This window comes from Aricia agestis, chromosome 1 (genome assembly GCF_905147365.1).
Source record: "Aricia agestis chromosome 1, ilAriAges1.1, whole genome shotgun sequence".
In the NCBI taxonomy this organism is placed as follows: domain Eukaryota; kingdom Metazoa; phylum Arthropoda; class Insecta; order Lepidoptera; family Lycaenidae; genus Aricia; species Aricia agestis.
The window spans coordinates 9,835,310-9,862,525 of record NC_056406.1 but is presented as its reverse complement, the minus strand read 5'-3'; the positions used below and the strand labels follow the sequence as shown (position 1 = coordinate 9,862,525).

Genomic DNA, 27,216 nt, shown 5'->3' with positions numbered 1-27,216 from the left:
TGAACGAGTTTGTATGATTATCTATGTCAAAGGCTTTTATTTTAATACGGTACATTGAATTTTGAGAGTGAAGTATTTCTAACAATTTCGAATAATTCACGTGATGTTATAAAATCCTCTGAAAATTAAACATAATAATATTCCTATAATTGCCACCAATTTAAAAAAAAATATGAATTTCACATAGAGATTCTATAAAAAAATCATCACGTTTAAATAATATTATTTATAATTGTAAGCCAGACTGACGTTGCATTAAAAATGATTTTTAATGCAACGTCAGTCTGGCTTCGCTGTAGTTTGGTAAAATTTCAACGCCACCTTGCGATTTTAGCTGGAACTTCAGTTAGTAAGCTCTCAAAACAATTTTGCTACAGATGTGGTTCAGAGCCATCTAGTAAATCATTGTAGTACTTCAATATCGAATGAGTTCCACAAGTAATAGATAGATGGTGCTGCTGCTCACACTCCTCGTGCGTGCAATGAATGTTATAGAATACAGATGTCGTTAGTTGGGGTTTCTAGATTAATTCATCAATAAGTATTATGCCCTTATCACTCAAAATTATTTCATTATGTTGTGATGTTTAATTTAATATATTATCTTTCATTCGCTCGGATTGTAAATAAACATCTAGAAATTTTAATAATCTAATAAGTAATTAAGTACATAATATAATATTTTTATTAATTAGGCACCTTAATTTTTTTAAGTATTTCGTGTGACATAATTATTTATTACATAATATACAATGTAATTTACACGGACGTAAAAAAAATACGGACGGATCGCCATTAAGAAATGAGTGAAGCACCCTTAATAAGCCCAGGCGATCATATGTACACATCTTGCACAAACACTCGCACTGTAATAAGCCGATCGTACCGCCATTACGCAATTAGACTGCATCGCGGTGACACATCTTTGTCATTCATAAATAAAAATAAATATGCCATCTTGTGTTGTAAAATGGTGCAAGAACAATACAACCTTACACAAAAAACATCAAGGAATAATATTTCATAGGTAAGATAACATATTTTTAAAGTATTTTGATAAAATAATGTAAATATTAATTCAACTTCAATAGGTCAGTAATGTCCATAACAAAGTGGGGAAATTTTCCCCAAACCGGGGAAAATTTTAAATTATTTTTAAATAATCAAATAATTAATTTTATTGTCTTTTATTAGTGTCATGTAAGTATTTAGCATACTATTGACCAGTAATTAGGCAGGAATACAATAATAGGGGTGTTGACAGTAAACGAAATCTAATACAAATTATTATTTTTTTGAGAGTTTGTATTATAGAATTACCGAAAATGGACATATTTTACTTAATAACTTTATAATATTTTTTATATTTAATAAGTGATTTTTTTTATTGAAATAAGAGTGTATTTATTTTTTATACATATTTTTATGTGTAACAAAATACTTATGTACTATCAGAGAAGTTGATTCCTATGCAAATCGGGGACATAAGTAGTTTGGTTGCGTTACGTCAAACCCAGCCGACAGATCACAATTAACATTGAATTGACATAAGTATTCGACCAAATAACGTTGGTCTGTCAGTTGCATAGGAATCAACTTCCTTCATGGTACATCTGTAAAATAAATATATTTCCTAAAAATAGTCTACACCCCTATTAATTTCTTAATTTACAAAAGTGGATATAACTGTTGTTTGACGACCTCTGTGGCTCAGTGGGTGGGCTCGGTGGCTCAAGCCGGGGGTCGCGGGTTCGAATCCTGCCGACGGAACAAAAACTTTTCAAAGTTCCTGGGTCATGGGTGTGTATTAAATATGTGTATCATGTAATAAAAATCTTAAATATATGTATAGTATAACAGTATTAAATATATTTCCGTTGTCTGGTACCCGTAACACAAGTCCTTCAGGTACTTAGCACGGGGTCAGACTGACGTGGTGTGAAGCGTCCATAGATAAAATTGTTGTCTTAGATTTCCTTCAGTAGTAGGGGAGGGAAGGTGCTATTGGTGTAGTCACCCGAGCGTCATTGAGACCTAGTAGGAATGAAAATATTGAATGGACCTCTAGACCAGGAATAAATTTAACACCATGTTAGGTGATTTGATTTGACGTTAGCGCATGGTAGAACTCTCGATAGCTCTAACAGGCCGTTAACTGATTTAACAAGCCATTATTTATTTAACATTACTTGATTGTTTGATGAAACGGGTTACAGGACTTAAGTATCTTATATCTTTTCGTATACAGGTTTCTTATATAGGTTTCGGGGGCGATAAATCTGTCTAGCTAGGAATTATTTTTAGAAAATGTCATTTTATTCGTGTTTTATCGAATACTGAGCGAAGCTCGGTCAAATAGCTAGTAATAATTTTATTATTGTAAATGTTTGTACATAATCGTTATTACTAATAATGTTATGTAAATAATATACTTCTCTGTACGTAATATGTGTTTTTTTTTCTATCTATAGTGTCATAAAAATAATATTTTCATTATGACATCTTTAACAACCGCTTACATTTCTGAAGCGAAAAAAACATAAAAATATGTTTAAGTATAAAAAATACATTTAACTCAGACAGAGTTTACAAAATTTAAAAGTAGGGAAATTTATGATTTATATGGCAACCCTCATATCACGCACACGTCCTACACGGGCGGCCATAACTAGGCTTCACTCGTGATTAGAGAAGGTTACATCCGTACTTTTTTTACGTCTGTGGTAATTTATAAGTAATTTTGTAAAAAAAAACAATGCTTTCATATTCATGTTCTTAAAATATTAGGTATCATATTTTAATAACTGATATTACGATTATTCTACTAATTCCTCTCGTCCTGATGACCACTAAATGGGAGAATTACCCTGCTCTGAGACTTCTGCAAATAAAAAGAATCAAAATTTTAATCGTATAGAAGATAAATTAAATACAGCACTTACGAATAGGTCTAGTCTAAGACTGTGTATCTCTGTAAATATTATAACATGAGTTTTGAAATAGGCTTATTTCAACACTTACATATATTTTAAACCCGCGAATATTTATTATAAGCGTAGAGGTCGAAAGTATAGGTAAGCGTATTAAGAGGTAAATAGGTAGATGGTAAGAGTAACTCTTTCAATTTTTTTTCTTTTCAATTATGTGCGTTCTGAATAATGGGCATTGTCCAAAAAAAATCACATATACTTTTTATATTTTTTTTCATTAAAATAGGGTATTTTAAGAATATAAATTAAATAATTTTGAAATTCGTTGGCTAGTTTTTTCTCAATAAATTTTTAAATTTTCGCTCTGACGTCATCATCGGCCGCAATTGACCTCTGTAATATGTTTTAAATTTCCTTTCAATCTTATTTATAATGGCTGGTTCGTCAAATACAAGTTCTCATTATGTGAAAGCTGATACGAGAAGCTTACCAAAAGTTCGAAACGTAATGTTGGTCGAATTTATTGCTAATTTAACGCCATTGAAGGTCAAACAAAGGTTAAACATATTTGTTCAAAAATATAAGTAACTAATGGGTATTTTTTTCGTTTATATACAGAAAAACTATCATTGACCTTATTCCTCGAAATGTTTTTGTAATGAGCAAAATTAAAAAAAAAAAAAGGACAATCCCCATTGTAACCACTATAATGTGCTTACGGGTGGGTTACGGTCACGGAGCTCTAGCTCCGTGGTTACGGTCAACAACGTCTCAAATTTTAAGCGGTCCAATGGATGATAGCTATCGTTTCATTGAATTGGTGTTTCGACGCATAAAAAGTACTCACGGTAAGTTCCTGACTGCTGGTGTACCGATATCTTCTTTGTAATAAAATTAGCCAACATAAAAGCACCAACAGATCCTATTAGGCACAGGACGACTACTAATATGACATTCGCAGGTGAGTTGTGTACGACTTTTTCTCCACCAGTATGCGCTTCGGCGTCTTGATGATCATTTTCAACATTTATAGGACCTGAAAATGTAAGAAAGTGATTTTTCATTTTTGAATAAAACTTAATGTAATGAGACTATTTCCCATTGTCAAGCAAAGATTTAAGTACCATAATATTCTTTAAAAACATCTCATACCTGGTCCTTTAACCAAGAAAATTTCTTTGTCGCTTCTTAAAAGAATCACCGATCATTTATGGATTTGACAAAACATCAGGCGAATGTCGACATTATTTTACTACAAGGTGACTACGATAAATGTATTTGAATCTAAATATATTTTTATTTTTGGGTTTCGTTTAACAATCTTTACAATAGTGATAACTGATAAATTGAGAAACACTAATTAAAAGTTCCATACCTGGTTCTGCAGTTCCATTTTCTTTTTTTGTATCTGAAATTTAAAAAAGAAAGAAAGTTATACGACCAGCAAATTAAAAGTTACAGAAATTCGTATTCATTTAAAACATCTCATAACTGGCTCTTTAGTCAAGAAATTTTCTTTGTCGCTTCTTGAAAGAATCACCGATCATTTATGGATTTGTCTATACATGAGTCGAACGTCGACTTTATTTTACTACTACGTCACTACGATAAATATATTTCAAAGAATCTAAATATTTTATTTCTGGGTATCGTTTGACAATCATTACAATAGTGATAACTGATAAATGAAGAAACAATAACTAGGTCACTACGATAAATGAATTTCAAAGAATCTAAATATTTTATTCCTGGGTATCGTTTGGCACGCATTATAATTATAGTGATAAGTGATACATGAAGAAACAATAATTAAAAGTTCTATACCTGGTTCTGCAGTTCCATTTTGTTTTTTTGTATCTAAAATTTAAAAAAGGAAGAAAGTTGTACGACCAGTAAATTAAAAAATTACAGAAATTCGTATTCTTTTGAAACATATCACCATATAATCACCGATCATTTATGGATTTGACTAAGCATGAGTCGAATGTCGACTTAATTTATACACTACGTCACTACGATAAATGTATTTAAAATAATCTAAATATTTTATTTCTGGGTAATGGGTATCCTTTGACTATCATTACAATTATAGTGATAACTGATAAACGAAGAAACAATCATTAAAACTTCCATACCTGGTTCAGCAGTTCCATTTTGTTTTTCTGTATCTAAAATTAAAAAAAAGGAAGAAAGTAATACGATCAGTAAATTAAAAATTACAGAAAAAATTCTTTTGAAACATCTCATAGGTACCTGGGCCCTTTCGACAAGATTTTTTTTGTCGCTTCTTTAAAGAATCACCGATTATTTATGGATTCGACTAAACATGAGTCGAATGTCGACTTTATTTTACTACCACGTCACTATGATAAAAGTATTTCAAAGAATCTAAATATTTTACTTTTGGGTATCCTTTGACAATCATTACAATAGTGATAACAGGGAATATGCATGATATTTTTTTATGACTTTAATTAGTTATCTATATAAATGAGAATAAAACGTAAATAGGCTTCAAAATATTCAAATTACTCTTTAAATTGAAATTATAACATTGATTAAATTGGTACCGTTCAAACGCCGGAATTTAGCGGTCCATGTTGATGACGTCAGATGTTATGTCCCGTGTTTGTTTCCTTTAGTGATTCAGTTACTTCGTACTTATTTTCGGGTTTATTTGCTATTGAGATCATGGAAGAGGCTAAAAAACCTTCTTTCAAGTATTGTGTGATACTGAAGTGCAAAAGCATTACTAGAAACACACCTGACAAAGTATTTTTCGTATTCCAATCGATGTAAAAATACGAGAACCATGGTGTAAGATGATGAAAAGCGTTAATGTATTTTTTTAAATGAAATAAGGGGGCAAACGAGCAAACGGGTCACCTGATGGAAAGCAACTTCCGTCGCCCATGGACACTCGCAGCATCAGAAGAACTGCAGGTGCGTTGCCGGCCTTTTAATAGGGAATAGGGTAATAGGGGAGGGTAGAGAAGGGAATACGGTAGGAGATTGGGCCTCCTAGCTCCGGTTAACTCTCGGTGAAACACAGCGCAAGCGCTGTTTCACGCCGGTTTTCTGTGAGAACGTGGTATTTCTCCGGTCGGCCTATTCGTGCCGAAGCATGGCTCTCCTACGTTTAAATAATCTATCTCCATTATCGTGTTTATTACTATTGTGATGATCATTACAACGTAAGTACCTATGCTACGTATATAGCATACTTATGTTACTGTTATACATCTTCATGCAATTTAGTCTAAAGTAAATTAATTTTGCAATAGAAGATCTGAAACAAACAAGTACTTAGCTACTTACGTAGGTACTCAACGTAAATTGTTCATAATAATTGGAATATCTAATATATAAAAATATAAAAAATTCTCGTGTCACTGTTTGTGCGCGAACTCCTCCAAAACGGCTAAGCCGATTTTGTTGAAATTTTGTACACTTATACATTTGTTAGGTCTGAGTATAGGTTTTTATTCACTTTTTAAATTTATACTACCAATAATTTATATGGCAAAACAACGTTTGCCGGGTCAACTAGTCTAATTAAATAAAATCGTAAAATCAAGATTTCATGCAAAATATTCTAACATCATAAATGCATTTATTTTCGGTAGATAGTCCGATTGTGCTTTGATAAAACCTAATATACTCATTTATAAAACCTAATATACTCTTATAGATTCACTATAAATATAGATTCAGTAGAAATCACCAGTCTTAAACTATTTTTTTAACAAATACTATAATCGCAGTATCAATATCGACGCCGATATGTAACATCTGACGTCACATTTCGTTTCGACCAATGGTGGCGCGTTTAGTAAGTTTGAATTTCCCTCCATTAAATTTCATTTTTTAAACAACATTTTATGGGTTTAAATGTTAACTAATTTAAAAAAATACCTTTTGATTATAATGTGGGGATGATAAAGATTACAGAAAAATATATTTGAGATGGAATTATTTTTTTTGCATCTCCTCTACTGATAAATGAAGAAACAATAATAAAAACTTCCATACCTGGTTCAGCAGTTCCATTTTGTTTTTCTGTATCTAAAATTTAAAAAAGGAAGAAAGTTATACGATCAGTAAATTAAAAATTACAGAAATTCATATTCTCTTAAAACATATCATACTTGGCGCATTAGCCAAGAATTTTCTTGATAGCTTCTTTAAAGAATCACCGATCATTTATGGATTTGACTAAACATGAGTCGAATGTCGACTTTATTTTACAACAACGTCACTACGATACATAAATTTTAAAGAATCTAAATATTTTATTTCTTGGTATCGTTTGGCAATCAGTACAATAGTGATAGCTGATAAATGAAGAAACAATAATTCCAAGTTCCATACCTGATTCTGCAGTTCCATTTTCTTTTTTTGTATCTGAAATTTTAAAAAGAAAGAAATTTATACGACGAGTAAATTAAAAAGTTACAGAAATTCGTATTCTTTTAAAACATCTCATACCTGGCTCTTTAGCCAAGAAATTTTCTTTGTCCCTTCTTTAAAGACTCACCGATCATTTATGGATTTGACTAAATATGAGTCGAATGTCGACTTTATTTTACTACTAGGTCACTACGATCAATGTATTTCAAAGACCTTAAATATATTTTATTTCTGGATATCGCTTAACAATCCTTACAAAAGTGATAACTGATAAAATATTATGAAGAAACAATAATTAACAGTTCCGTACCTGGCTCTGCAGTTCCATTTTGTTTTATTGTATCTAAAATTTAAAAAAGGAAGAAAGTTATACGACCAGTTAGTTAAAAAAATTACCATACAGAAATTTGCATTATTTTAAAACATCTCATACCTGGCCCTTTAGCCAAGAAATTTTCTTTGTCGCATCTTTAAAGAATTCCCGATCATTTATGGATTTGACTAAACATGAGTCGAATGTCGACATTATTTTACTACAAGGTCACTACGATAAATGCATTTCAAAGAATCTAAATATATTTTTATTTCCGGGTATCGTTTAACAATAATTACAACAGAGATAACTGTTACATGAAGAACCAATAATTAAAAGTTCCATACCTGGTTGTGCAGTTCTATTTTCTTTATTTGTATCTGAAATTTAAAAAAGAAAGAATGTTATACGATCGGTAAATTAAAAATTACAGAAATTCATATTCTCTTAAAACATCTCATACTTGGCCCATTAGACAAGAATTTTCTTGGTAGCTTATTTAAAGAATCACCGATCGCATCTCATACCTGGCCCTTTAGCCAAGAAATTTTCTTTGTCGCATCTTTAAAGAATTCCCGATCATTTATGGATTTGACTAAACATGAGTCGAATGTCGACATTATTTTACTACAAGGTCACTACGATAAATGCATTTCAAAGAATCTAAATATATTTTTATTTCCGGGTATCGTTTAACAATAATTACAACAGAGATAACTGTTACATGAAGAACCAATAATTAAAAGTTCCATACCTGGTTGTGCAGTTCTATTTTCTTTATTTGTATCTGAAATTTAAAAAAGAAAGAATGTTATACGATCAGTAAATTAAAAATTACAGAAATTCATATTCTCTTGAAACATCTCATACTTGGCCCTTAAGCCAAGAAATTTTCTTTGTCGCTTCTTTAAAGAATCACCGATCATTTATAGATTTGACTAAACATGAGTCGAATGCCGACTTTATTTTACTACTACGTCACTACGATAAATGTATTTCAAAGAATCTAAATATTTTATTTCTGGGTATCGTTTGACAATAATTACAATAGTGATAACTGATAAATGGGGAAACAATAATTAAAAGTTCCATACCTGGTTCTGCAGTTCCATTTTGTTTTTTTGTATCTAAAGTTTAAAAAAGGAAGAAAGTTATACGACAAGCTAATAAAAAAAAATACCATACAGAACTTTGTATTATTTTAAAACATCTCATACCTGGCCCTTTAGCCAAGAAATTTTCTTTGTCGCTTCTTTAAAGAATTCCCGATCAATTATGGATTTGACTAAACATGAGTCGAATGTCGACTTTATTTTACTACTACGTCACTACGATAAATATATTTCAAAGAATCTAAATATTTTATTTCTAGGTATCGTTTGACAATCAATAAAATAGTGATAACTGATAAATGAAGAAACAATAATTAAAAGGTCCATACCTGGTTCTGCAGTTCCATTTTCTTTTTTTGTATCTAAAATTTAAAAAAGGAAGAAAGTTATACGACCAGTAAATTAAAAAGTTACAGAAATTTGTATTCTTTTAAATTATCTCATACCTGACTCCTTAGTCAAGAGATTTTCTTTGTCGCTTCTTTAAAGAATCACCGATCATTAATGGATTTGTCTAAACATGAGTCGAATGTCGACTTTATATTTTTTGAACTTCGTCACTACGATAAATGTATTTCAAAGAATCTAATTATATATTTTTATTTCTGGGTATCGTTTGACAATCACTATAATAGTGATAACTGATAAATTTAATGAAAACACAATAATAAATTAGTTCCATACCTGGTTCTGTAGTTCCATTATCTTTTTTTGTATCTGAAATTTAAAAAAGGAGGAAAGGTATACGACCAGTAAATTAAAAAGTTACAGAAATTCGTATTCTTTTCAAACATCTCATACCTGGCTTTTTAGCCAAGAAATTTTCTTTGTCGCTTCTTTAACGGTGGTAACTATGGATGCACTGTTTTCCCTAATGTGATAAAAGTAGGGTAGCAACTAGCAACGGTACACATGGGCCATGCCGTAGCATACTTAGTTGACCTTCCTTTCTTCAGAATATTATATTCTATTTCATACCCTAGTAACGTATCAGATTAAACGTTAAAATGATTTTAAAAAAGTAAAAAAATGGTATTTACCTTCCCGAAGACTTGGACTTGGAGGCGTTGGAGGTCGAGGCGGAGACAGTGGCGTCAGAGGTGGAGGATCTGCAGCTTGTATAAGAAATTAATTGTAAATACATAATTATACTTACACAAAATAAAATACGATTATAAAACAGGAAATAGCGAAGTTTCCAAATGGTGTTTTAAACATCAATTAAAATTTTGAGGATTGATCAATTTCCTGTTTTAAAATAAAAGGTGAAAAGTAAATCCAGGTAAATCCACCATTAAGAATAGCTCTCTACAAGGTGTAACAAAACAGGGTAACAAAACTTTGGTGTGTGTACTGAGTAATGTTATTGTATCCCTTATATTATGTAAAGAGTTCACTGAGAAAGTAGCAGCGCTGTAAGTATTAAGTAATTTGACTTATATGTTTCTATAGCTATGTCCACACTGTGCCTTTTTTTGTTCATCAAGGGCATGCGTTCTAGAGCAGTCAACAACGCATGTGAGTCATGCCCGCTACGCATGAGCTCTGACCGTATCCATAACTTTCGTTTGGTTTTTTTTTTCTAGAATTTCTTATGACCAAATAAGTTGCACATATTCTACCCAGTAAAAGTTCTCATCGCACATGTTACAATAATCTGACAGACACTGCAATTGAACAAAAATTACAATGTTGGCTTTGCGGTCGTTGACGCATACAATTTTTTTTTTTAGATTTCGTCCCCCTAACATTATCAGGGCTATTTATTTTCTATTTGTCTAATTAGCCTTAGGTGTAACAATTTTATGTTAAAATTAATATAATTTTTACAAGATTTATGATATCTATATAAAATATACGATGTTATTAACTCTAGATTCAAATACCAAATTCAATTTAAATTATTATTATTGAATGCAAAGACTTCTATTTAATTTAATGCGCCAAAACGAAAGTTGAGTGAAAAAAGATGACGAAAATTGAAGATGAAAATGCATAGTGTGGACATAGCTTATTTATGAGAAACACCACATTGTCATGAATTTGCCTATAAATCAATTAAACAAAATAACTCTTTCAGCGCTGATACATTCATAATGAATATTTAAGGGCATGGGTGTACCGAGGGGAGGGGGGGGCAGGGGGGGGCAGATGCCCCCCTCCTGGATCATGTTGACGTCCCTAAATATAATATATTATCTAGTACTTTCATCTATAAAAATTAAAAAAAAATAAAACAAATTTTTGTCATTTGTTTGCAATACTTACTTACAATATTGTTGCAACTAAAAATTATGAAATTTGTATTCTTTATAAACACCTAGCTTATAAAAAAAATATCTGATTTGCCCCCCACCCCGAACCTGGGTACGCCCATGTTTTTAAGGGACACATACACATGCTAAAATAATTATTTTGACCAACTCTAAATAACATCTGCATACCTTTTTTATGTGTCAGCATAAAACTTTGGTTACGGGACTCACAAAATGTGCACTCCACCTCAATATCCAAGGTTTCGCAACTGTTTGGGCTGTAACAATAAATAATAAATTAACAAATAATAATAATAATTACGACTTATAATTATTGTAAATAATGATTTAGCATCAATCAGGTTTTATTTTGTGCATTGTTATTATATTAATATAATTGGTGACTTTCAAAGCTTCTTAAAATCCTCCACACACTGTGGACATCATTTCATATAAACTGACCCCACATTACCCCCCCCCCCCCCGCCCCCTTACAACCCTTTTCCAATTAAAAAGTAAGTCATGCCTCTAGAGTCTAGACTCTAGACTATCTGTATATAAAATTTCATTACAATCAGTTCAGTAGTTTTGGCGAGAAAGCGAGACAGACAGGCAGAGATACTGTCACATTTATAACATTAGTATGGGTAACGGTAACGTATCATACAATTTCTACTCACAAAAATGATTCAAAAGCAAAGCCATGATCAACATCCGAAGCATTTGTTGTAACCTGAAACAATAGAACAATTTGTTATCCTACAATACAAATAAAAAAAATATTTTTACTGTACCTTAAATTTGTGAAAAAACAATTATTATGTGATCACAAGCCACGTGTCTGTAAAAAAATCAGCCAAGTGCGAGCCGGACTCGCGCACGAAGGGTTCCGTACCGTATAGACGAAAAATAGGCCAAAAATTGGGTTTTTGTATGGGAGCCCCCTTAACTATTTATTTTATTTAAAATATTATTTTTAATTAAAGTAGACATATTATTATAACTAAGGCCTGAATATTTCTATTATATTGATTACGAGCAAAAAAGGTCAAAAAAGTAGCGCTTGTTATACAAGCCCAGCCCTTAAAGCCCAGTAGTCCCTAAAATAAAGACACTAAGCAGGTCGATGTCTGTCAGTACGAATATCGACGTTATGGACATTAAAATATCATTCATATCAGCGCGCCTTGTACAGTGGCTGTTACGCGCTCGCCGCGTGCCTTGATAATAGAAAATAGAAAATAGGAGTAAAAATCAAATATATTATATCAAATCGTTTACGTTAGGTTACGACACATATACCTACTACATTTTTGTTTTTTCTAGAAAGTGTGTAATTTAACCATAAAATGATTTAATTATGAAAAACAGCGTTATAACAGTCATCTTTGAGATTTTTTTCTATCGAGCAGAATTTTTCAAATTGTGTACCTACTGATATACCTTTGCGTATAGGAAATTTTCTCAATTTTACCACAGAATAGATAATAGTACAAGATTTTACCTAAAACGGTACTTATTTTATACTTAAATAATGACATTTCCTTTACTAAAAACGTGTTTTAAAAAACTCATTTTACGTAGTTGCAACTACCACAGCGCCTTAAATATTAATTTTATTTTGTTTTTAGTATTTATTGCATTTGTATAGCGGCAACAGAAATACACAATCTGTGAAAATTTCAGAAGTCTAGCTATAGCGCTTATTGAGTTACAGACATAGGGTCCCGTTTAAAATTAAATCCCAAAGGTACTTACGGTGAATAAGCAAATAATTAAAAAACTCAACAACATCATATTTCTTATATGGCACTACAAAAAATACTACACAAACAACTGGCCACGCATGTTACAGTTGACCATGAAATACTGAGCTAAATACCAGGTTTACTATATTTTATAACGGTTAAGTGACTAATTTTCCTCCTATAAATAAGTGCTAATAATACTGATAACATTATCCTTTACTTCGGTAGTTAGTCGTTAAATTAATGGTAAAACCCAGATATTCGGGGCACTTGGGCGATTTGTTTTGTACGTAGAACACTCTTAAAATAACCCGCTTGATGTGTAGGGGAGTTACGATAAAATAATTAAGATTTTATGTACCATACCATCTGCATTCATGCCGAATTACAGCTTTGTAGGTCCTACAGTCTCTGAGTAAAACCACGGACAGACAGACAGACGGACGGACAGACCGAAACTATAAGTAAGTATAAATGTTGAATACGGGACCCTAAAAATGTTGAAAATTCATATCTGGTCATTGTGCCTACTGGGCCCAAAAACCTTGGGCCCAATCACCCAAGTACTCGAAACCGCAGGCTAATAATTTAAATAAATTATAAAAGCACTTACAAAAAAGTAAAACTTTTTTTTTTCTTTTTCAGTTGGTACGATCAAAATTGCGAAAATAACCTATTTTGTTTGTTGCTTAAATACATCGTAATCTACCACGTAGTGTAAAACAAATATTTCTGTCCGTTACAATGAAACACCCTATGGACTATGAGATAGTAAACAACCACACCAAAAGTTCCTAAAGACGAGTAGGTACTACTATCTTAAAATAAACACCACCCTGCACTGTTCTTGCATCTCAGTAGCTTCATAATAATAATATTCACTTTGTTAGATTTGTAGGAAATAAATTACCACAATTACAAGCATTCGCTATAATTCAATTACTTATAAGTGTGCTAACACATCGTGCCGAAAATACGCGGCTGAAGTTCGGCATGGTTACGAGCTACGACTGCAATGAATTACTGATAAGTCACACACACACCATGCCGAAATTACGTCGCGTTATAGCGTACAGCCGAATTTCGGTCGGGCGCAAGTTCGCCAACGATTTTTTTCGGCGTCAATTCGTCGGTGCTTGAGACACTGAAAACTTTATCGTGTGTCATATCAGCCCAATGCGTCGGAACGTAAAATCGGCTTCGGAATTCGGTCGCGTATTTACGGCCTAGTGTGTTTATAGACACTAAAATTCGAAATAATACTCCGTAAAAAAATTGGTCTCGAAAATGAGGGTTGTATGGCGCTATGTAGCCGTAGGGTCTATCCGCTATCGTGTCAATTGTCGTGTCACACAGCTGTCATATGTCACGAAATACCTTCCACATGTCACGGTATAGTGTCATAATATATCTGTGTGACAACTGACACGAAATTTGACACGATAGACCCTACGGCTACATAGCGCCATAAACCCTCATTCATTCGATTATTATTGGAGAAAGTGACGATATCACGATGACATGAATGTCAGTAGCTAATTGGTCGCTGGACAGATTAAAGTCCCATTTTATACGCGGACTACTGACAGGCCGCTAATGGCTTTTGAGGCTGTACTCACCTACATGGCTGTTTTGGCCCATGGCCGAAACCAAAACTAACATTGTCGCATTGTAAATTATCACTTGAGTTAAGAGACTGTTTCCAAGTTTTGTCCATTTAACCCATTTAAGGGGACTAAATAATTAATAATTAATTTTTTTTTTATGAAATAAGGGGGCAAACGAGCAAACGGGTCACCTGATGGAAAGCAACTTCCGTCGCCCATGGACACTCGCAGCATCAGAACAGCTGCATGTGCGTTGCCGGCCTTTTAAGAGGGAATAGGGTAATAGGGGAGGGTAGGGAAGGGAAGGGAGTAGGGGAGGGTAGGAAAGGGAATAGGGTAGGGGATTGGGCCTCCGGTAAACTCACTCACTCGGCGAAACACAGCGCAAGCGCTGTTTCACGCCGGTTTTCTGTGAGAACGTGGTATTTATCCGGTCGAGCCGGCCCATTCGTGCCGAAGCATGGCTCTCCCACGTATAAAATTGGGTTATTTTGAGTGAAAGTATTTCCCCATCCATTGCTCAGAAAAAATTTTTAACGTGCCAAATCGGTTTTGTAAGTCTTTAGACAAAGTTTTTTAATATGTCACGACTTCGAATTGACGAATTAAAATTTGATGAGCAATCGACTCGCTTTGATCATTTTACGGCCGTTCCCAATATTTGATCTATATCTGGTTTTGCCCTACTAGAGATAGGCATAGCTCACATTAGACATTCCCGTCATCTAGTAAAGTATAAGGCTGCAAAAAGTCACAATGGGCTACTTGACCTATATTCAATTTCATTGAACAAACGCATAAGTAGAACTTGGCCTAGAAATCCGTTGTTCACCCTAATCATCAAATAAAACCTTATTATTGACAAATAAAGTCGAAAAAATAAAAACTCCTCACCACGTCAACGCAAAAAACCTTTATATCAGGAAATCATTGAAATATTTAACAAATTGACACTTAACAGGCAATATACTTTGAATAGAAAATTGTCCGCCCGAGCTGCTGGCACGACGGCCGCATTCATAATCATTTAGGTATGTTAAAATATTATACTCGTTCCACTTCAAGAACATCCTTTGGATCGCTTCAACGGGAATTTATTACAATACAAAATAGAAAGCTGAAAGGTCAATCAAATCTGGTGGCCTACTACGAAATGCACTGATTCGATCTCTAGCAACGTCATTTCACGTTTGTTAGAGTGGGACGCGGCATTCCGATTCATTCGTTTGAGTCTCAAAACGGTTTTGTAGTACGGACCCTGATCGGACTGATCGCAAGTCGACCTTGAAGGGACTCGTGCAAACCTACGTATGTAGAGCCACAATGGTTTACCGGAGAGGGAAATTATTGGGCCGTTCACAATGCGTAATTCGACTCGGATTCGGAAACTTCACCGCGCGACATTCCAATAAACTCCCGTGGTACTAAGCATTGACCAATGATCGCACGCTTTTCCGAATCAAACGGAAATCAAACGGAAATCGTAAATCAGCAGGTCGGCCTAATAATCTCCGGCTCATCGTCAATCTGCCGAGACAAGTGTAAGATAGTCGTGCAAAGATCAAAGTGCATCACACCCCATTTTTGCCATTGGGCACTATCTCAAATATTTAGGTACACATTGTACCTACCTACGCCAGAAAGTCGATTTTGCTGGTGAATTTCTACAGTTTTGATGCAGTCTGTAATATTGTGTATGCTAAATCTTAAAACAGCAAAATGACATTTTCATATTATAATAATACTAGCTGTTGCCCGCGACTTCACCCGCGTTAACATAGTATAATAACAAAGATGGATAGTTTTCTCCTTTTCGTTTTTGTGGTTCCATATACAAAGGGTAAAAACGGACCCTATTTAAGCAAACGTCAAACGCAAACGTCAATAAACTTTCATGTTTCTAACTCAAGAAATGACGGACTTAAATTGAAACTTTCTACCCCAATTTCACCCTCTTGGGGGTAGAATTACCAGAAACACTTAAATACGTATCCATTCATTTTTAATCAGTAGCACAAAAATAAAGTTTCATGTTTCTAGCTCAAGAAATGACGGACTTTCATTCAAACTTTCAACTCCAATTTCACCCCCTTGGGGGTAGAATTTCTAAAAACGCTTAAATACCTATCCATTCATTTTTAATCAGCAGTCCAAAAATAAAATTTCATGTTTCTAACTCAAGAAATGACGGACTTTCATTTAAACTTTCAACCCCAATTTCACCCCCTTGGGGGTAGAATTTCCTAAAAAGCTTAAATACGTATCCATTCATTTTAAATCAGTAACCCAAAAATAAAGTTTCATGTTTCTAACTCAAGAAATGACGGACTTTCATTAAAAATATTTAAGTATAATATATAAAAATATTATAATATATAATAAATAAAATTTTCAAAATTCCTTCCTTAGTGGGTGTCTACTTAATAAAACAACCCTACTCACCAAATTTCGTGGCTGTAACTTTTACAGTTTTTGCTCAGCGATGATGAATCAGTCAGTCAGTCAGTCAGGACATGGAATTTTATAACACACACGGTGCTGCTCGCCAGTTCTGTTTTAAAGAGAACGCAGACGACAGACTTTTTGTGCGATCTCCCTTACTTGAACTTGGCTTGACACGCTACCGCATGTCTAGATCATGTAAACTTAACGATAAGTGCCTTGTTTGAAATCAATAGTAACTATCTTTTTTGCGCCAAAATTCGTTTATCGCAGGAATATCGCAGGAATCGTTTATTTTTCCGTGATAAAAGTATCCTATGTCCTTTCCCAGGACTCAAAGAAACCAGCAAAATTGTTTCAGCGGTTTGGGCGTGAAGAAGTAACAGACAGACTTTCACAATTATAATATTAGAATGGATTCAATCCTCTAACTGGGGTTTAAGCTCTAACCAACAGAAACAACAACGTTTGTGAACATCCCCCAGAGAGAGCGATCTGAAATCTCATATCGAGTGGTCGCAGCTCACGTACGATTAATTTACCGTCTCCCCTGAGCCAGTTAACCTGACAACGGCTAACCGAAAACTACCCAACACGTCTGTACGATTATTAATCGATTCAGCTTTCGATTGTCCGAACTCCATTTATTCCCAGTTTAAATGAACTTGTACAAAATTTGGTATGGAGATACTTTAAGTGCCTTATCACACTGGCGATTAGCGAGCGATTTGAAAGCGACGCGACTACGCAGCGCACACGTCGCGACAGCGCAGCGTCGTCGCGGCGTGGCGTGGACGCCATTTGGTACACTCGTCTACACAGATTATTATTATATATAGTAGAATCGGCTAGGGAGTGACTTCAGCTTTGCTGCTGAGTGTCTAAAACGCCGAAGGCAAGCTGCGTGCACGCCGCGCAATCGCGGCGTCATCGCGGCGTGTGCGCTGCGCAGTCGCGTCGCTTTCAAATCACTCGCTAATCGTAGTGTGATAAGGCTCTAAATGCCGGGAAAAGGATATTTAAAATGTGCGGTTCCCGTGCGATAAACCAATTTTGGTACAACAGAGTTGCAGGCATCATCCAGTACTACTTACTACAGACTACTATAAGGCTGAAATCACACCGAAATGGCAGCGCAGCGGTTTTGCCGCGAGAGTTTCCAAGTTTCTCAAGCGATACTATGTATTACAATAACGAAGATAAAGTTCAAAATCATATGACACTGATAATGCTCGCCGCTGCGCTGCCATTTCGGTGTGATATCATGAGCCTTCGTTGCACAGAAATTCATTTATCAAGCGGAAACAGTACCTACATATTTTTGGACTAAAACCAATTACTTGTCAAGATAAAATTAATTAGTCGATTTTCCTCCTAATAACGCTATTTATAATAAAATAATTCACTTTCCTTATATTTTATGTATTTGGGATCATTTTATTTTATATGTGAAATGACTACTGCCAAATTTACAACATGCAAATTTTAAGGGGGCGACTAACCCTAAAATGTCGAATTTATAATTCATTTTTATACTTGAAAATAAGCCTCGAATTGTTTCATTTTCTGAAATTAGATACTACATTTATATTTCCGAGAATTCTATCTGAGCAAAAACACGATATCTTAAAATTTTCTCGATACAAAAAAATCACAAAGATGCATCTAATTTTCACGAATTTTTCATTTATTCATTTATTGCCGTAACCGTGCATTGAACTAAGTTAATATTTTAACACATTGTATAAAATTCTGTCATTGAGAGATCGACCTAGCGGATTTTTTAAATGTTGTATATTTATCGAATTATTGAGAAAAAACTAATTTGGCGATGAATCTGCGTCGTTCTTTTTCACCTGGCATATGAAAAACGGGCGTGAGTGTGAAGAGAGAAGGGCGATGTTTGATTTTTGGGGTTAGTCGCCCTCTTAAGATAAATCGTTATAAAGTTCACTCAGTGATATCATAGTTAAAATATAAACCGGTAGAGTCAGCCATATTCTCTAAATCCAACTCGCTTATGGTAGACAAGTGTTCGTCGTGTCCTGTAGGTATATTTCGGATATCTAGTAGCCAAAACATAAGTTTCCTAAGCCTGGATTTATACATAATATAATATGTGCTTAGTTTGGCGGCTACGAAGCGAGATCACAAGCATTTGTATGTAAATGACAGCGCGACCGCGCCGCTATTTAATAAAATATCGTTACATATTATACATTTGCTTGTATTATCTCTCAATCTCTCTCAATGCAGCCGCCAGCCGCAAAACCGCGCGTTCGGGCGAACGCGTATAATTCCAGTCTAAAATTACGCTACTGCTTGCTGGCACCCAGTGCGCTCTAGACTCTAGTATAGAAGCCTCTATGAATTTTTGTTGTCCTTATCAATACAAATTGCAATGAAAACCTTTCACGAGAGGCCAATTCATATTCAAATTCGGACGTGACCGCTATTCAGATATTTCAATATTTTCAAATTAAGTTTCATATGTATAATATTGGAAAATTGAAATATGCTCTTAAAATAAATTTAGGCGCTGCCTCATAAGGAAAATATATACAAATATAACTTATTTGTATTTAACTACTATTGCTACTCATTAACGCCTCCGTGGTCCAGTGGTTTAGAGCGTGAGCTTGACTCGGAGGTCGTGGGTTCGATTCCCGCGTTGGAACCATGTTGTTTCCAAGTTTTGTTAGGATAATGCAGGCATTGATCACCTGATTGTCTAACAAGTAAAATGATCCAATATGCGTCGGATGGGCATATAAAAAGTCGGTCCTGCGCCTAATCTGTCGCCAGTCGTGTTGGTCTTCCGTCCCACTGGGTTATGAGAGTAAAGGAATAGAGAGTGCTCTTGTGCACTGCGCACACACTTGGGCATTATAAAATTACTTCTGCGTAACTGGCCTGCCCTAGTAGACAAGTGGCAAGCGATTATCGTAAACGCTAACAAAATGTATGCGATATGACATAAGTAATCGCTTCGCTAGCGATTACTGATGTCAAATCCCATACATTTTGTGGCGTTGGCGTTGGCGTTTACGAAACCAGCCACCGTCACTGACACCGGTGTGGGAGTTATTATTACATACTTATTACTAGTCATTACTAGTAGTAATATTTAAATTCTATAGCGTGTCTGTCTGTTGGCTTTTTTTACATTTTTTGCAAATATTTCGTTTTCTATGGGTTTTACGCTATGTGTATTTAATATTAATATTGTAGAAAAAATATTTTTCTACAACTTTTCTGTTTAACATTTTTTATACCTTGAACCGTTTTCGAGATAGAGGGCGTAGAGCGCGCGGTCATAGAATTATCTTAAATTATATTTTTATTCTAATCTAACTCTAATCTAATTCAAATTTTATGACTTTCTGTATGAATAAAGAAGAAATACTAATACAATTGTCAATTTTTTCTTTCAGGACTTAGCGCTGCCTTATGTTATGGCGCCTCTACAATATGGCCCAGCGCTGGCCCATCAAATGGCGGTGTGGCGCCTCTATAAGATGGCCCAGCGCTGGCCCATCAAATGGCGCAAGCAGTGGCTATAGCTAGGGAATGCAATCCTGGGCCGTCTATGGACTGTTCGTCCATATCCTTTTTTGTTATTTTATTATTTACATTTTTTGCACCAAGGATAATTGAATTAATATTATCTGTAATGATAGTTGTAAGAATGTTTAATAAATAAATAAATAAATAAAAAAATCCCGCTGGATCCCGGTATTTGCGGGATCCCGCAGGGTGGACTTAAACTTTTAAAATAAATCGTTATAAAGACTATACGTGCTTCCGGTGTAGCGCGGCCCTTAAATAATCAAAATACCCAAAAACAGCTAGGTATGCGGTGTGCACATAATCTATACTAATATTATAAATGCGAAAGTATCTCTGTCTGTCTGTCTGTCTGTCAGTCTCGCTTTCACGCCAAACGCCAAAAGTATCTCTGTCTGTCTGTATGTCTGTCTGTCTGTCAGTCTCGCTTTCACGCCAAACGCCAAAACTTCCGAACCGATTGTAATGAAATTTTGTATACAGATAGTCTAAAGCATGAGAAAGGACATAGGCTACTTTTTTACTGGAAAAAAGGGTTGTAAGGGGGTGAAAATGCGTAAATTTGTTCAAATTAAGTTAGTTCCAACAATTCATAATAGATGGCGCCGTGCGTCTTCTACATCGCGCTGACGCTTGCTCAAAAGTCTTTCTATAAGACGTGGTATCATCTTACATTTAAGTTTCGATTTTTTTCGATTGTTATATCTATTCTACGGTATTAAATAACTCAGTACTTTATCTGTGCAGTGACGTAACCTTAAATCTATCAATGATAAATATTTTATGGATAAAGTTGTGTAATGGCTAAATAAGCTTTAATATTTGGCATAAAATATAAAGTTTAATATAAAAAAATGAAATACTTATTGTGTGCACACTGCACAGCTGTATTGATTTAAGGGGTACCAGGGTTTTTTTATAAAAGCTTTTGACACCAATTTTGTTGACATCGCGCGCTATAAACTGAAGTCCACGCGGACGAAGTCGCGGGCAACAGCTAGTATCAAAATATATTTCACTAGAAGACCATCGCAAATGCTCATTCCGCCAAAATGCGTTTGCGGGAACCTGACGCAACGCGCCGTGTGGACTGGCCACACGGCCGTTGCGTCGACGCAGCGCTGCCGTTTGACGCATAGCCGGCCACACGGGAGTTTCGCCATTGCAGCGTCATTACGAAGCAGTCTTTAACATCAACACCCCCTCCCGCTTCGTCTCAGGGACTGCTATCCGTCATGTGTGCGTTGCGACGACGCAGCGCGCTGTGTGAACACCTTAGTTATTTGTATATAAAACAACGCAACAGCAGCGTTGCGTCGACGCAACGCTGACGCAAGACGCCGTGTGGACTGGCTCTAACATATTACATAACGTACATTACGTTATGTTTTATCTAAAAATCAAACATCGTCCTTCTCTCTTCACACTCACGCCCGTCTTTCATATGCCAGGTGAAAAAGGACGGCGCGGAATCATCGCCGAGTTAGTTTTACTTGAATAAAAGACGAACTATAATGATTATGAAAAAAGCGTTTTGAGCAAATTTAGGTTTTATCAATACCTTTTTAGATATTAAAAAATATTAAAGAAAAGACAGCAAACTTCGAAGATTCAAGCAAAAATGTGTCTAAAACAAGGTTTTTTGTAAAAAAAGAAACTATCGAGCATTTTTTGAGTAATCATGTTTTCGTCTTGAGCATTTAATATTTATGAACTGAAGTTACTTGTATCCAAAAATCAGTTTTCTAGACCTTACAGATTTTGAGATCTAGGTTAATGTATGTAGTCAAGTTAGGGTCATATGGGCTCTTAAAAGTATTCTCATTATGTTCTGATTCCTTTCCCGGGACTTGAAGTATCGTACCAAAGCGTTAAACTGTTTTGTTCAACAAAAAAGTTCAACGCTTTGGGCGTGAAGAGATTTTAATCATAAGCCCCGTCATCAAACATGTACTTATCTTAATTAACGCTGAATCAATGTCGTCTGTTTGAATCTAACCGACCACCCGCATTCCTTTGTCCCGGTTACTCTGTCTTCATTAACCTATCAGCTAACAGAACATTATAATAATTATACAATAGCTTAGTCAACAAAATTATTAAAGATACTACGTACACCATAGAGTTATATAGGTTATTGATAAGAAATATAAAATCCCACCAAAAACATGAAATGTAATAAGGAGAGCCAAGTCTATCTATGCAATTTTTCTATCGTTAAAAAGTTTTCAGATCACAATCAAGCCAAGCCTTCAACTTATTTTGTTTTCTTTATTTTATAATGATTACAGCGACTTGGTAATCGTATATCTGCAGCAATATAAAATTTTGTATTGCTAACTAAACTGACTAAACTAAAAAATAATATTGTGTTACGGGACCACTGCACCAATAGAGAACAGCTGCTATAAAATGCCAATAATATTTAGTCTTCTTCGAGTAAACATCGCGTCTCCGCGCCGTTGTCTTTGTGTAAACAGATCTGGCTGATTCAGTAAGGCAAAAAGGTTTTTTTAATACTTGAGTATATAAATGATAACTAGATATACGTGGGAGAGCCATGCTTCGGCACGAATGGGCTGGCTCGACCGGAGAAATACCACGTTCTCACAGAAAGCCGGCGTGAAACAGCGCTTGCGCTGTGTTTCGCCGAGTGAGTGAGTTTACCGGAGGCCCAATCCCCTACCCTATTCCTTTCCCTACCCTCCCCTATTCCCTTCCCTTCCCTTCCCTACCCTCCCCTATTACCCTATTCCATCTTAAAAGGCCGGCAACGCACTTGCAGCTCTTCTGATGCTGCGAGTGTCCATGGGCGACGGAAGTTGCTTTCCATCAGGTGACCCGTTTGCTCGTTTGCCCCCTTATTTCATAAAAAAAAAAACTAGATGATGCCCGCAACTGCGTTGCGCCAAAACTCGTTTATCGCGCGGGAAACGTATATTTTCCTGTGACAAAAAGTATCCTATGTCCTTTCCCGGGACTCAAAGTATCTCCATACCGAATTTCAGCAAAATCGGTTCAGCGGTTTGGGCGTGAAGAGCTAACAGATAGACTTTCGCATTTATAATTTTAGTATATATATATAGTAGTATAGATTTTGCAGCGCAGCTACTGCGCTATCATTAAGCAGAGGGTTACATAATTCCGTAAATGGGTCTTCAAAGTAATACCCGATGCAGCTATTATTTGTGTAATAACTTCGATAACCCGCAACCCGAAACTTGTTCTCTGACCAAACTGTTTTCAAACTCTGACACAACTGAAATATCCAACCAGAATATTATCACCCCGAAGGTCTGATCGATTAAAACTAAGCCTGGTCTAGTCCCAACTAAAAAGTTTATTTGAAAACAATTTAGCACTCAGCACAAAACAAATGATGATGTTACCTAGATGCCCTTTAATTTCGTTTTTGTAATTCCATACCTATGGGATGGGGTGAAAACTGGACTCTATTACTAAAGCTTTGATGTTTGTCTGTCTGTCACCAGCCACCAGGCTGCATCTGAAGAGCTGCAATAGCTGGCTAGTTAAAATTTTCACTATGTACCTAATTATATGAGCTGCCGCTACAACATAAAAACGAAAGTAAAAAAACCGGCCAAGTGCGAGTTGGATCGCGCACTAAGGTTTCCGTACCACAATAGAGCAAAAACAGGCTGAAAATTGTGTTTTTTGTATGGCAACCCCCATTAATTGATTCATTTATTTTATTATAAATTATCAAAGTAGAAATAAAATTGAGTATTTCGTAAATATTTGAAGTGCCTATGTAGTGCCGTTATTTATATCGAGCAAAAACTAGCAAAAAAATCACGTTTGTTGTATGGGAGCCCCCGTTAAATATTTTATTTATTTTGTTTTTAATATTTGCTATTATAGCGGCAACAGATATACACAATCTATGAAAATTTCAGAAGTCTAGCTATATATATATATATATATAATGCGAGCGAAGCCGCGTGCAAAAGCTCGTATAATATAAGGCTTCAGTCTGCCTAGCATACGCCAACGAGATATCTCACTCTTGAGATAATTAAAAACTACTCGTCTCATAATGTCAAAATCTCGACATTGTCTCGACAAAACTCTATAAAAATGTCTTATTTCGATGATAGACTTACGCGAGAAAAAATGTTTGTCATGCTAGGGTCAATAGAGATGAAGAGACAAACCATCAACCATCGAGAAAACATGTAGAGTGAGATATCTCGTTGGCGTATGCTAGGCAGGCAGCAGAGCAATATAAAGTTGCCTCACTCAAGAGCAAACTTTTAGTATCGCACTGGTCTATTTTAATCAGCCTCATTAAGAAAGAAAGGCGCATCACTAAGCTTACATTTTCACTTATAATTTCCTCATCGAATAATATAATATAGGGGTGTATTTGATTCTGGGCGGAGCCCCAGGGGCTGGCGCGTCAGTGTGACGCCGGACTCCCGCCGGAGCGTCCATGTCGCTCACCGCGTCTCGCTCGATTACGAACGCTCAAAATATACCAAATAGTAGAAAATACCCAACTAAATAATAGAACGATACCAAAAATACTAAATGTAGTAGAAAATAATATTATATGTACCGTAGACAATATTCGGTGTTAGTGAACGTAGGTAACAGAAAAGCTTTCGATTGCCAAACTCGTTGATGGATTTTAGTTCATTAAACTAAGTAAGTATTGGTTCTGAGATGGTCTGCGGAGCAGAATTGTAAGTTTAATTGCGCCTAAGTGTCGAATAGATAATAGAAAATAGAGATTTCGTATATAAATAAACAAAAACATCGATCCTTTATCGAAAAAGTGAGTAACCAAAATCTGCATGTTAGTTTTAAAAAATTGAAGACAACGCTAACTAGCATTTGAAAATTTTCGTTTCTTTTGCATAAATGGAGGCTGTAGGACCAAGAAAATGATTTGAAAGCAAAAAAAAATTACAATATTATAATGTTTAACCAGACTATGATATAGGTAATAAATTACATGCTTAGTCCAAAATGTAATAGAAAAAATAAGTTAATGTTGTAAAATGTTACTTACCCACTTCACCCACTCATGTCTTCAACTCTAACCATGTAACGCCTCCGTGGTCTAGTGGTTAAGAGCGTGGCTCTCGACTCGGAGGTCGTGGGTTCGATTCCCGCGTTGGAAACATATTGTTATTTCCAAGTGAAAAAAAGACAAAAAGTCAAACGTGGGAGAGCCATACTTCAGCATGAATGGGCCGGCTCGACCGGAAAATACCACGTTCTCATAGAAAGCCGGCGTAAAACAGCGATTGCGCTGTGTTTCGCCGAGTGAGTGAGTATACCGGAGACCCAATCCCCTACCCTATTCCTTTCCCTACCCTCCCCTATTCCCTATCCTCCCCTATTCCCTTCCCTTCCCTTCTCTACCCTCCCCTATTAACCTATTCTCTCTTAAAAGGCCGGCAACGCACTTGCAGCTCTTCTGATGCTGCGAGTGTCCATGGGCGACGGAAGTTGCTTTCCATCAGGTGACCCGTTTGCTCGTTTGCCCCCTTATTTAATAAAAAAAAGTTTGGTTAGGAAAATGCAGGCTGATCACCTAATTGGACAAGTAAGATGACCCATGCGTCGGATGGGCATGTAAAAAATCGGTCCTACGCCTGATCTCTCGCCGGTCGTGTCAGTCTTCCGTCCCACTGGGTTATAAGAGTGAAGGAATAGAGAGTGCTCTTGTGTACTGCGCACAGACTTGAGCACTATAAAATTACTCCTGCGTACCTGGTCTGGTTTCAATGAAACTGGCCTGGTTTCAATGAAATCGGTGTGGGGAGTATTCTCCTGCTAGATACAACTTTAGTGGTTAGTCCAAATAGTCTCTAATGAGAAATGGCCATTCACAGCGGCTGTAATTACTGTCTATTCACAGAATATGCAAGTGCTGCGAGATCCGAGATGGCTAAATGAATCTACATACTATGATATCAATTATTGATCATAATGGTGTTATGTTGTTTGGTTTGTTTGCTTCGTATTTTTATACTAAAGATATTTTTGTGCTCATAATATTTTGACGAAAATACTTCAGTAATAATACTGTCCTACCTTATACTATTGCACCTGTACAGTACCTACCTGTACTGTTCAGGCACCTATTGTTTTCCAAAAACATAAAGGGTCCAGCTTATTAAGTCCGAAATAAAAATTAAAGAGTCGAGCAAAGAGTGAAGCCGATTTTGATCCTTAGGGTCAATTCAGATTATTCAGACCGCAACGCGACGTGTAGATGCATTTCTAAATTTGTATGGATGTGACAGATTTGCAAGACGTCTCACGCAATTAAAATCTGTCAATTCAATACTTTGTACTTACTTGAAACTCTGTACTTATATTTCTATTTGTATTATTCGGGTTAAGTTATTACGTTTAAAAGGTTATTTATTCAGTATTGGGATATCGAACACAATATTGTTTGTAGACATCCAAATTAAACCACGCTTATTTTCGTTTAGCTTAAATGTAACTTGGAGCCTCTCTCACATCATGAACAAACAAAATGTATGGCATTTCCATACTAAATCATTTATTAGCATTTTATCTTTCCACGACGCGGTCGTGAAGGCTTTATGCCAAGGACATTAGGATCACTCTAATTCAAACTGTGGGGTATATAATAACTCTGAATGGTCTAAAGGACGCCTCATTTTTTATGGTCGGCGAATGAGAAAATGATTCGCTTAGTCACGCCTGGATAAACAATATTTTCTGGACTTTCGACCACCTCTTTCGCTTTCCACGCATATTCACTATGTTTAAATGTAACTTTCGGGGTAGTGTTCTGACTCTGTGTAGAACAATCGGCTTTCAGAAT

At 35.4% G+C, this 27,216-nt stretch overlaps 2 protein-coding genes across 2 annotated transcripts in view; one reads left to right on the top strand and one right to left on the bottom strand.

Moving 5' to 3' along the window:
• Nucleotides 1-27,216, top strand: part of LOC121728265 (dipeptidyl aminopeptidase-like protein 6) — a 214,033-nt gene that overhangs the window by 61,845 nt on the left and 124,972 nt on the right. The gene's annotated exons all lie outside the window — the stretch shown is intronic.
• Nucleotides 2,790-12,869, bottom strand: LOC121731515 (serrate RNA effector molecule homolog A-like). The gene is made up of 14 exons (XM_042120964.1): nt 12,779-12,869; nt 11,701-11,753; nt 11,210-11,298; nt 9,806-9,880; nt 9,450-9,482; nt 9,095-9,127; nt 8,408-8,440; nt 8,001-8,033; nt 7,302-7,334; nt 6,963-6,995; nt 5,066-5,098; nt 4,306-4,338; nt 3,778-3,966; nt 2,790-2,881 (listed from the first exon to the last, which is right to left on the bottom strand). Exons 1-14 carry the CDS (start codon nt 12,815-12,817, stop codon nt 2,850-2,852), a joined length of 741 nt encoding a protein of 246 aa, XP_041976898.1. The 5' UTR covers nt 12,818-12,869; the 3' UTR covers nt 2,790-2,849.

What these genes read in the sequence shown, in the direction of transcription:
- LOC121731515 (XM_042120964.1), bottom strand. Translation starts at nt 12,817, where the DNA reads ATGATGTTGTTGAGTTTTTTAATTATTTGCTTATTCACC. An exon ending in AAGTCCAAGTCTTCGGGAAG is followed by an intron (nt 9,483 to 9,805) that starts GTAAATACCATT and finishes TTTAAATTTCAG; the next exon opens with ATACAAAAAAAGATAATGGA. An exon ending in AAATGGAACTGCAGAATCAG is followed by an intron (nt 6,996 to 7,301) that starts GTATGGAACTTG and finishes TTTAAATTTTAG; the next exon opens with ATACAGAAAAACAAAATGGA.